Source organism: Carettochelys insculpta, unplaced genomic scaffold (assembly GCF_033958435.1).
Source record: "Carettochelys insculpta isolate YL-2023 unplaced genomic scaffold, ASM3395843v1 scaffold_0036, whole genome shotgun sequence".
Taxonomy (NCBI): domain Eukaryota; kingdom Metazoa; phylum Chordata; order Testudines; family Carettochelyidae; genus Carettochelys; species Carettochelys insculpta.
The window spans coordinates 219,477-230,500 of record NW_027439073.1 but is presented as its reverse complement, the minus strand read 5'-3'; the positions used below and the strand labels follow the sequence as shown (position 1 = coordinate 230,500).

General features: G+C 63.3%; 1 protein-coding gene across 2 annotated transcripts in view; it reads left to right on the top strand.

The window, feature by feature from the left end:
* The first annotated feature begins 396 nt into the window (after positions 1 to 396).
* PFAS (phosphoribosylformylglycinamidine synthase) overlaps positions 397 to 11,024 on the top strand; it is a 36,218-nt gene continuing 25,590 nt past the window's right edge. The window contains exons 1-6 of one of the 2 annotated variants that reach the window (XM_074983117.1): positions 397 to 570; positions 7,073 to 7,208; positions 8,174 to 8,279; positions 8,396 to 8,582; positions 9,255 to 9,360; positions 10,316 to 10,456. In XM_074983117.1, the coding sequence (XP_074839218.1) occupies positions 399 to 570; positions 7,073 to 7,208; positions 8,174 to 8,279; positions 8,396 to 8,582; positions 9,255 to 9,360; positions 10,316 to 10,456 (848 nt within the window). In that variant the 5' untranslated portion in view covers positions 397 to 398. The remainder of the gene's footprint in view (positions 571 to 7,072; positions 7,209 to 8,173; positions 8,280 to 8,395; positions 8,583 to 9,254; positions 9,361 to 10,315; positions 10,457 to 11,024) is intronic. The other variant, XM_074983118.1, reaches the window with a different exon arrangement.

Below are 11,024 nucleotides of genomic sequence, written 5' to 3'. Positions count from 1 at the left end.
CCCTCCATCCCCTCAGGCTCCGCCCCCTCTATCAGCCCCTGCCCCCCCACCCTTTCCCCTCTGGCCTTACCCCTCCCCCTTCAGCCCTGCCCCCTCTCTTCGAGCCCCTCCCCCCTCTCCCTTCAGGTCCCGCCCTCACCGCTCCCCTTCAAGCCCCGCCCCTTCAGGTCCTAGCCTATCACCCCTCCCCCTCGCATTCCATTCCCCCTCCCCCTCTGGCCCCGCCCCTCCAGCCCCATCACCCCTCCCCCCCAGGTAGTTGCACCAGCTGGCCACTCCCCCTTGTGCAGGCTTGGAGGCAGGGGGTCCAGGGCACTGGGGGCAGCGGGGCAGCCTGGGCTGTGGGGGTGGAAGGCACTGGGGGATGGGCTGGGAGGGCTGCTGCCGTGGGTGCACCCATGGTCACTCCCTCCCCCTCCCCCCAGGAGTCTGGCCCCATGGCAGTGCTGCAGTTCTACCAGCGCCCCGACCCGGCGGACGTCCCCGCGGCCTTGCTCAGCGCGGCCCAGGCGGTGGTGGGGGACGTCCGCGCCCTGCACAAGGAGCTGTGCTACAACCTCAGCTGGACAGGTACGGGCGGCTCGGCGGTCTGGGGAGGGGGTGTCGGGTCTGGGGAGGGTCACGGGCACCGTGCCCCCCAAACCGCTGCTAGTCCAACAGCCGGTGTGCCCTGTCAGCTGAGCCCTGCGTGTCCCCAGGAGTGGTGCAGATCCGCACCGCACACAGAGCAAAATTCATTCCACACCCGCGTGGGAAACGTTCCTGGGCCGCCGCGTTGCTTCAGCGCGGCCGCAGCAGCTCACGCCCCTGCTTCGGCCCGCCCGGAGCCCTGTTTCCGACTGCCGAACCCCAGCTCCCGCAGAGGGAACCAACAGAAGGTGGCCACGCTCCTTCCATTCCTAGCACCTCGGAGGTTTAACCTGATCCTCCCCCTGTGCGCGGCTGTAGCCCTAGTAGCTCATGCGAAGAGGCAGCTGCAAAAGTGAAACGTTTGTGAACCCCATAAGAGCGGCCTAGATTTCAAATTTAGAAGGAAAAAACGTCCCAGGCCCAAACCTGGGAGTTTTTCACTCACTGGTGCCCCCGTTCCTCCAGCGTGCTGGATAAAAGGCCTTTTACTGCCCCAGGGAAATGGGTCGTAACCCCAGGAAAACAGAGGATTCTCCGGCTCCGAGAGGCGCACCCTTTACTTTTGCCCCAGGGAAATCACGCCTCCCCAGTTTGCTGGAGTTATTAGAGAGTGGTCACAGATGTGGGCCAGGGTGACCTGCCAGATGTGAGGCCCTTGGATTTCCTGAGAGCTTCTGGCAAGGGTGTGATGGAGTGGGGGATACCTGTGTGTGTGTGAGTGGCTCACAGAGGGTGTGGGGCTCCTGCTGAGGGTAACCCTGACAACCAGGTAACACCTTTGTACTGCAGACAAAGGAGGAGGTGGAGCCTGAGGGGTTTGAATTGGAACTGGGAGTTGGAAGCAGTTAGTCTGTGCTGAGGGAGAGAGCGAGACCAAGAAGGGGGCAAGGCCCCGGCTCTGGGGGCCCCTCGGGGCCTCCTCTCCCCAACATAAATTGGACTGGCTGTCTCTGCCTGCTGTACTGACTCCTCTGTACAATGCTGTGTCCTGTCGGCTAATAAACCCGCTGTTCTCCTGCTAAGTAAGAGACTCTCCTGCCTGCGGACGGGGTGCAGAGCTTGGGGGACCCCAGAACCCCATCACAAAGGGCCCTTGCTGAAGGCTTGGAATTGCAGCGTGTGGTCATGAGATAAATCATGGGACCCTCTTGAGGGCCAGTCACGGGTGATTGGAAGCGCAGGCTCGGAATAAATCCAGGCGGGGGGTGGCCGTTGTGGGTCAGGGCCGCTGAGCGATGGAAAAATCAGCAAGGAGTCACAGAAGTGAGAAGTAACAAAAATATACCCCCACCCCTCACTGATCTGTCCCCCAGGTGAGATGGAGGGGGAAAAAAAGCCTTGGGTGTGACCCCACATGAGAAGCACGGGAAAAAAAACCACTTACCTCAAGCTCTGGCCCCACTGGGTAGCGCTGGCGTGGTTTTTTGGGTCAGATCTGAGGGATACGTTGACCTGGGGACATGGCTGGTCCCTTTGGGGCTGGAAGAACCTGGGTGGATCTGGAGTGGGTTTTCGAGTCAGATCTGAGGGATACGTTGACCTGGGGACACGGCTGGTCCCCTTGAGCCTGGAAGAACCTGGGTGGATCTGGAGTGGTTTTTGGGTCAGATCTGAGGGATACGTTGACCTGGGGACGTGGCTGGTCCCCTTGAGGCTGGAAGAACCTGGGTGGATCTGGAGTGGGTTTTGGGTCAGATCTGGGGGATATGTTGACCTGGAGATGTGGCTGGTCCCTTTGGGGCTGGAAGAACCTGGTGGATTGGGTGAGGAGGGTTTCCATTGGGGTAAGGAGGGCCTCGCTGTGGCAAAAGGGAAGCTGGGGCATCTGAGGGAATTGCTGGTGTGACATTTGGCTGACCAAGGCAGCAGTGGAGAAGTTCTATGTGACAGGTTTGGTGCCTTAGCAAGGAGGGCCCCAGTCTAGGGCTGTCAGTGGCCCTGGTTTGGCCCTCTCAGCTGTGCCCAGAGAAACCTCCACTGTTGCAGGGGGATAGATTTCTAGAACTAGCAGGGACCTGGCCATCCCACATCCGCCCGGAGAGAGACCACAGGCTCGGCCAGCCTGCCAGCGTCCCCTTTGGCCGGAGACAGGTGCCCACCTGTGTGTTTGGTGCAAACAAATGAGGTATTCTGCTCCAGGCAGCGTTCGTTGCATCCTTCGCGTACCTGCTGCTGAGAGGAAGCTGTTCTCTGTTACCTCTCCTTTCCTTGGAGAGGGGTCGCTGTGTTCCTGTAGCATCCTGTTGTTAAGCCTCCGAGACGCACACGGGATCTTTTTCGGAGGAGAAGGAGAAACGCGGCAGTTACGGAGAGAACAGCAGAAAAGCTGCTCGCATCTGCTCTGTCTCACACGCTGGCTTGCAGGTCGATGAGCTAGTTCCCAGTCAGTCGCTTGCTTTCCGAAAGTCAGCCAAGCTGGGTCGGGACCGGGTTCCTTTCACCCTGGCCTGGGATAATAGGGAAAGTGGCAGACAGACCCGAAGACTGTGGCCAATCAGCCCCCTTCTTAGAGTCGATTTCTTGCAGCGGGATCGGTGGGTTTCGCGTCCGTTTAAGGGCTTGTTTGCTCCAGTGTCTTTGTTTCCTTGAGTAGTTGTCCTTGCTCATCTCTTGTCCCACCCTGCCGGTTTGGGTCACTGCTGTCTTGTTCCTGTGGACCACTGCCTGTGTCCTCTTCCAGAGTTGTCACTTTGCCCCGTCTCACGTTTTAATGAGGATTTGTCGCCATCTCGTCCCATCCTAGAACACCTGGCGACGGTCCCCTGTTCATCAGAGAGGTTCCTTCTTCCCTCAGTCGGGGGCTTTCGTTAGCAAAGAGACAATAGCAGCATTTGGACAGATCAAGTTATTTTAGCCAACGCTCGTCAGACTCTTTCCCAATATTCATCTCGCTTCCGAGTTCAACGCCTGCTGCAGCTACGAGCAAATACGCGCCATTGGACGAATGCTGATCTGTTAGCTAGGAAGAACGTGTTTGAACCATTCCTAGAGAACGCCGGGTGTTTTCCTGCCCAGTCGGGGGCGTGCTTGCTTCGCCAGCCAGTACCTCAGGTTGTGGTTTGGCCAAGCGTCGGCCTGTTTTAATTCACAGCCTTTGGGTCACGCTGTTCGTTAAGCCCACGGCTCCCGCCAGGCCCGCACTGGGTGGCTGAGAATCAAAGTGGCACGTGGATGAACTTAAAGGGATGCACGTTGGAAGACGTAATCCCAATGCTGCGTATAAAGTGACGGCGACTAAATGAGCTGCTAGCGCTCGAGAGAGATCATGGCGTCCTTGTGGATAGTTCTCCCAATCATCCACTCTGCGTGCAGCTACTACTACTACTACTGCGGATGGAAATCCTTGTACTCCGCATGGAGCACAGACCATCTGTGAGTTTCCTCCACTCCACTCTGTCTCGGGACAAAACTTCTAACTGGCCCCAAGAGCAGCCTAGTTGCCCTTCCATCTCAGGAGACCTTCTCCGCGTTGGCCGAGGTCTTCCTCCTCTGTGTTTTCCCGGCGGGTTCCATGGATGAGCATGACGGACGATCCCGGAGGGTGGCCTGGCCAAGCCCTCTTTCTTCTCTGGATTGGAACGTCAAACCTCCTTGCTGGTGACCGCGTCTCGCCATCGGATGTGAGGGCCGTACCTCAGGCATCTGTGTGGCAACGTCTGTAGCTTGTGGGTGGAAGACTTTTTAGTACACCGGATCTCGCATCCATGCAAGAGCGCGCTCTTCACGTTTGTGTTGAAGGGCTGTAGTTTCGTCTTCACGGAGATTAGTTGTCAGCTCCACGTGGGATGGAGTCTTGAATGCAGCTGTTGCATCTGTTGGAGGAGGTAGGTAGCAAGACACAAAATATCTCATTGCCTTTTCATAAATGCACAGCTACGGAGCCGCACGCGGCTATTTAAGGATTTCTTTGTGGTTTCAGGCCCTATCATTGTAAAATTAAAGAAACAAAACCTCCTGATTGTTTTCTACAAATGATGACTATCTAAAAACCCAGCAGCGAACAACTGCTTTCTAAATAACAGACGAGACATGTGCTTGTAACATTTGCAACCTGTTACTTAGCACAGTGCACATTGGGATGGGGGGCAGGATCTGTGTTTTGATGGTGTCGCTAAGAAAGCCTTGATTTCGGAAAGGAAAAGGGGCTGGCGGGAACAGCAACGCCTGTTCGAAGAAAGAAATCTGAAATTAAATGTGCTGTGAGATCGGCACAGTGGAAGCAGGTCAGAGTGACGGGGCACGGTGACGTGTGAAAAGTCGGTGACCAGCCTGCCGTAAACCCGGCTCGTGTTCGAAACCATTGTGTGCACTCGGTTCTTTGCAGAAAGTGGGGTTTGCCGTCCTTTATGAAGGACCGTTGCGTGGTCTCGGGCGCTGCAGCTCTGGAAGGGTTGAGGTGTTTACCGAATTCGAAAACAAACGGCTCTTGCTGCTGTTCTGGTCGCCGAGCCCTGTCCATGGTACACCCATACCTCGAATGCCGAGTGTGGATCATTCACCTCGGAAGGGCAGCGACTTGGGGGGCAGTGCTAGAGTGGGTGTGCCCGGTGGGGGACAGTGACCCCCCTGGGGAGGGGCTTGAAATTTCACAGGGTCTCCGGCTCGTCTAGCTCATTAACGATGTTGAAATCTGTTCCTGGTTTTGTCTCTAGACCCAGACCCAGTTTCTGTTCTATCAAAACATAAAAGCAGTCAGGTAGCACTTTAAAGACTAAAACAGTCATTTAGTCGTGGGACAGACCCACTTCTTCAGATCAATATGTAAAGCCCAGAGGTCCAAAACTTGTTGTCAGGGTTGACGAATCCAAAGCATCGTTATCAAGGTTGGCAAATCAGAAGAGCAAAGGGGCGGGAGGAGGCGGGTCAAAAGTCGGGTAAAAGAGCCCTTATAACGGGCGGGTCATTGCTGTCCCGGTTCAAAGCACGTGTAAATGTGTTGAATTTGAGTGTAAGTGACAGCTCGGCAGGTTTCCTCCAGAAGCGATCGCTCGCTCAAGTCCGGCTTCAGTAAAATGCAGACTTGCAAAGTGCTCCACTTAGGAAGGAACAATCAGCGTCACACATACAGAGTGGGAAAGGACTGCCTAGGAATGAGTACAGCAGAAAGGGATCTGGGGGTTATAGTGGACCACAAGCTAAATATGAGTCAACAGTGTGATGCTGTTGCAAAAAAAGCAAACGTGATTCTGGGATGCATTAGCAGGTGTGTTGTGAACAAGACACGAGACGTCATTCTCCCGCTCTACTCTGCGCTGGTTCGGCCTCGGCTGGAGGATTGTGTCCAGTTCTGGGCACCGCAGTTCAGGAAGGATGTGGAGAAATTGGAGAGGGTCCAGAGGATACCAACGAGAATGATCAAAGGTCTAGAGAACTTGAGCTATGAAGAGAGGCTGAAAGAATTGGGCTTGTTTAGTTTGGAAAAGAGAAGATCGAGGGGGGACATGATAGCAGTTTTCAGGTGTCTAAAAGGGTGTCATAAGGCAGAGGGAGGGAACTTCTCCTTGCCTCTGAGGATAGAACAAGAGGCAATGGGCTTAAACTGCAGCAGGGGAGGTTCAGGTTGGACATTAGGAAAAAGTTCCTAACTGTCAGGGTGATCAAACACTGGAGCGAGTTGCCAAGGGAGGTGGTGGAATCTCCATCACTGGAGCTATTTAAGAAGAGGTTAGAGAGGTGGCTTTCAGGGATGGTCTAGAAAGTGCTTGGTCCTGCCATGAGGGCAGGGGGCTGGACTCGATGGCCTCTCGAGGTCCCTTCCAGTCCGACTCTTCTGTGGTTCTGTGGCAGAGCGGCCCTCTCCGGTAAAGTGCCGGCTGGCAGGTTTGTGAGGTAGGAGCTTTCGGAGGTCTACTTGGCGTCCGTTCGTTCTCCGTCGCAGGCTGTCCTGTATGCACGGCGCGTGGGCGTTGCTGGCACATGATGGCGTGTGGGATGTTAGCTGAGGGACCGGAGACGTGCCTGGGACCCTGCCAATGACAGGGGTAGCTCCAGGGACGGCATCTCCAGAATAGATAAGTGGCCGGCTTACACGCTTTCCTTTTGCCCGCGCGGGCGGAACTGAGATTTGCGGTGGCGTGGGTGGGGGCAGGCGGGACGAAGGTGGGGCCCGGCCGGTGGGAGCCGTTCGCTCGCGCCGGGCTAGGGCGCGGCGGTGCGTTATCTGCCCTTGGCCGTGAAGCCGGAGGTTTGAAGTACCAAGCGGCGGGGCTCCTGCGGGACTCCTGGCCAGGGGATGCAGCGCAGGGTTGTGTCAGCGGCGCTGGGCTGGGGCAGCCCCATGCTCTGGCCGTCCCCGGCCTCGGAGCGCCAGGCACTGGGACAGGACAAGGCGAATCACTCCCTGCCTGTTCTGTCCTGTTCTTATGGGGCTGGGAGGGGCGTCCTATGCCCCGGGGGCTCCCCTTGCTGCCGGCTGGGTAACACGGCCCCTTGTTCCCCGCAGGCGCCTCGCCCCCCAGCCCCCAGGACACCCAGCGGCTGCATTGGCTCTTCGGCTACCCCTTCGAATCTGGGGCTGTTGCCTCGGAGTCCTTCCTGCACCCAGAACCCACTGACCTGCTGATAGAGATCGGGCCACGGTGTGTTGCGGGGGGCCCTGCGCTGTGGGGAGCCGCTCAGGGGCTGGGGGGGGCCCTGCGCTGTGGGGAGTGGCTCAGGGGCTGGGGGGGCCCTGCGCTGTGGGGAGCGGCTCAGGGGCTGGGGGGGCCCTGCGCTGTGGGGAGCGGCTCAGGGGCTGGGGGGGGCCCTGCGCTGTGGGGAGCGGCTCGGGCTGGGGGGCCCTGCGCTGTGGGGAGGGGCTCGGGGGCTTGGTGGGGGGCCCTGTACTGTGGGGAGCAGGTCAGGGGCTGGGGGGGCCCTGCGCTGTGGGGAGCGGCTCAGGGGCTGGGGGGGGCCCTGCGCTGTGGGGAGCGGCTCAGGGGCTGGGGGGGGCCCTGCGCTGTGGGGAGGGGCTCGGGGGCTTGGTGGGGGGCCCTGTACTGTGGGGAGCAGGTCAGGGGCTGGGGGGGCCCTGCGCTGTGGGGAGCGGCTCAGGGGCTGGGGGGGGCCCTGCGCTGTGGAGAGCGGCTCGGGCTGGGGGGCCCTGCGCTGGGGGGAGCTGCTCTGGGGCTGGGGGGGCCCTGCGCTGTGGGGAGCGGCTCAGGGGCTGGGGGGGCCCTGCGCTGTGGGGAGCGGCTCAGGGGCTGGGGGGGCCCTGCGCTGTGGGGAGCGGCTCGGGCTGGGGGGGCCCTGCGCTGTGGGGAGCGGCTCGGGCTGGGGGGGCCCTGCGCTGTGGGGAGCGGCTCGGGCTGGGGGGCCCTGCGCTGTGGGGAGCTGCTCTGGGGCTGGGGGGGCCCTGCGCTGGGGGGAGCAGACTGGGGGCGCGGCCGGGGGACAGGGGTCGGGGGGGTCCGTGTGCCCGGGGGGAGTGGATCGGGGCTGGGGGGGTCGCTGTGCTCAAGGGCTGTGGGGAGCGGCGGGGGGTCCCTGCATGGCAGGGGGACCGGGACTGGGGGCAGCCGCAGGGTGCCGGCATCTCTCCTGAGTCTGCCCTTTGCCGGCCCAGGCTGAACTTCTCCACGGCCTTCTCCACCAACGTGGTGTCCGTGTGCCGGGCGGCGGGGCTGGGCGCCGTGGGCCGCGTGGAGCTGTCTCGCCGCTACCTGCTGAAGGTGAGGGGGGCAGGCGCTGGGGGGAGCCGGGGCGCTCCCAGCTCTGCGGGGAGGGGCTCGGGCCGCCGGCTCCCTGCCGGCTCCGGTTCCCCGCCTCAGCCCGCCCTTCCCGGCAGTGCGCCCGGCGCCCCACGCCCGCCGACGAGGCCGCCCTGGTGGGGGCGCTCAGCGACCGCATGACGGAGCAGCGCTACGAGCAGCCCATCCGCAGCTTCACCGTGGCAGCCCTGCCCGCGCCCACCTGGGAGATCCGCCTGCTGGAGGAGGGGCGCCCTGCGCTGGAGAGAGCCAACCAGGAGCTGGGTACCAGGGGCTGGGGCTGGGGTCAGGCTGGGGGTGAGCCCTGGGGTTGGGGGGCTGGGGGCAGGCCTGTGTGGGGCGGAGAACTGGGCTAGTGGGGGGCTGGGGTCACGGGGTCAGGCTGGGGGTGAGCCCTGGGGTGGGGGGCTGGGGGCAGGCCTGTGTGGGGCTGGGTACCGGGCTAGTGAGGGGCTGGAGATCAGAGGGTCAGGTTGGGGGGCTGGGGGCAGGCCTGTGTGGGGCTGAGTACCGGGCTAGTGAGGGGCTGGAGATCAGAGGGTCAGGTTGGGGGGTGAGCCCTGGGGTGGGGGGCTGGGGGCAGGCTTATGTGGGGCTGAGTACCAGGCTAGTGAGGGGCTGGAGATCAGAGGGTCAGGTTGGGGGGTGAGCCCTGGGGTGGGGGGCTGGGGGCAGGCCTGTGTGGGGCTGAGTACCGGGCTAGTGGGGGGCCGGGAATCACGGGGTCAGACCTAGGGTGGGGGGCTGGGGGTTGGGGAGCAGCTGGGTGCAGGGGTTGGCTTTGTGGGTCGGGGGGGACACGGGGCTCAGAGCTGAACTTGTGGGGTGGGGCAGTGGCTACAGCTCTGGGCCCCCTGCTGCCCCGGAGGGAACCCCTTGGGGAGCGCTGGGGTCGGGTGTAGCTGCCCCATTGCGCCCCCAACCCCTTCCCCGCAGGCCTGGCCTTCGACTCCTGGGACCTGGATTTCTACACGGCCTATTTCCAGAAGATCAGACGCAACCCAACCAGCGTGGAGTGCTTCGACCTGGCCCAGTCCAACAGGTGTCGGTGCCGAGTCGTGCCCCACACTGGGCCGGGGGAACCGGCGCCCCTAGAGGGGCCAGGCCCTGCCCCATTCCCTGCCCCCTGAGCCGGCCAGTCCTGCCCTGGGCCGGGGGAACCGGCGCCCCTAGAGGGGCCAGGCCCTGCCCCATTCCCTGCCCCTGAGCCAGCCAGTCCTGCCCTGGGCCGGGGGGAGCCGGCGCCCCTAGAGGGGCCAGGCCCTGCCCCATTCCCTGCCCCCTGAGCCGGCCAGTCCTGCCCTGGGCCGGGGGAACCGGCGCCCCTAGAGGGGCCAGGCCCTGCCCCATTCCCTGCCCCTGAGCCAGCCAGTCCTGCCCTGGGCCGGGGGGAGCCGGCGCCCCTAGAGGGGCCAGGCCCTGCCCCATTCCCTGCCCCTGAGCCGGCCAGTCCTGCCCTGGGCCGGGGGGAGCCGGCGCCCCTAGAGGGGCCAGGCCCTGCCCCATTCCCTGCCCCCTGAGCCAGCCAGTCCTGCCCTGGGCTGGGGGGAGCCGGCGCCCCTAGAGGGGCCAGGCCCTGCCCCATTCCCTGCCCCCTGAGCCAGCCAGTCCTGCCCTGGGCCGGGGGAGCCGGCGCCCCTAGAGGGGCCAGGCCCTGCCCCATTCCCACCCCCTGAGGCGGCCAGTCCTGCCCTGGACCGGGGGGAGCCGGCGCCCCTAGAGGGGCCAGGCCCTGCCCCATTCCCACCCCCTGAGCCGGCCAGTCCTGCCCTGGGCCGGGGGGAGCCGGCGCCCCTAGAGGGGCCAGGCCCTGCCCCATTCCCACCCCCTGAGCCAGCCAGTCCTGCCCTGGGCTGGGGGAGCCAGCGCCCCTAGAGGGGCCAGGCCCTGCCCCGTTCCCTGCCCCTGAGCCAGCCAGTCCTGCCCTGGGCTGGGGGAGCCAGCGCCCCTAGAGGACAAAGGCTCCATGTGTCCCCCCTGCCATTTCTGCCCCCCAGCGAGCACAGCCGCCACTGGTTCTTCAAAGGGCGCCTCCTGGTGGATGGGGAGGAGGTTGCGGAGTCGCTCTTCGAGTCCATCATGCGGACCCAGGAGAGCAGCAACCCCAACAACGTCATCAAGTTCTCCGACAACAGCAGGTGCCGCCTGGGAGCCCGGCCGTGGGTCAGGCTCTCGCCGCTGCTGGGCCACGCCGGGGCTGGGACCATGGCCAGGCTGGGGGTCAGGCTCTCTCCTCCGCTAGGCCAGGCCACGGCTGGGACTGTGGCCGGGCTGGGGGTCAGGCTCTCGCCTCTGCTGGGCCACGCCGGGGCTGGGACCATGGCCAGGCCGTGGGTCAGGCTCTCTCCTCCGCTAGGCCAGGCCACGGCTGGGACCGTGGCCGGGCTGGGGGTCAGGCTCTCGCCTCTGCTGGGCCAGGCTGGGGCTGGGACCATGGCCAGGCTGGGGGTCGGGCTCTCGCCTCTGCTGGGCCAGGCTGGGGCTGGGACCATGGCCAGGCTGGGGGTCGGGCTCTCTCCTCCGCTGGGCCAGGCCAGGGCTGGGACCGTGGCCGGGCTGGGGGTCGGGCTCTCGCCGGGGCTGGGACCGTGGCCGGGCTGGGGGTCAGGCTCTCTCCTCTGCTGGGCCAGGCCGGGGCTGGGACCGTGGCCGGGCTGGGGGTCGGGCTCTCGCCGGGGCTGGGACCGTGGCTGGGCTGGGGGTCGG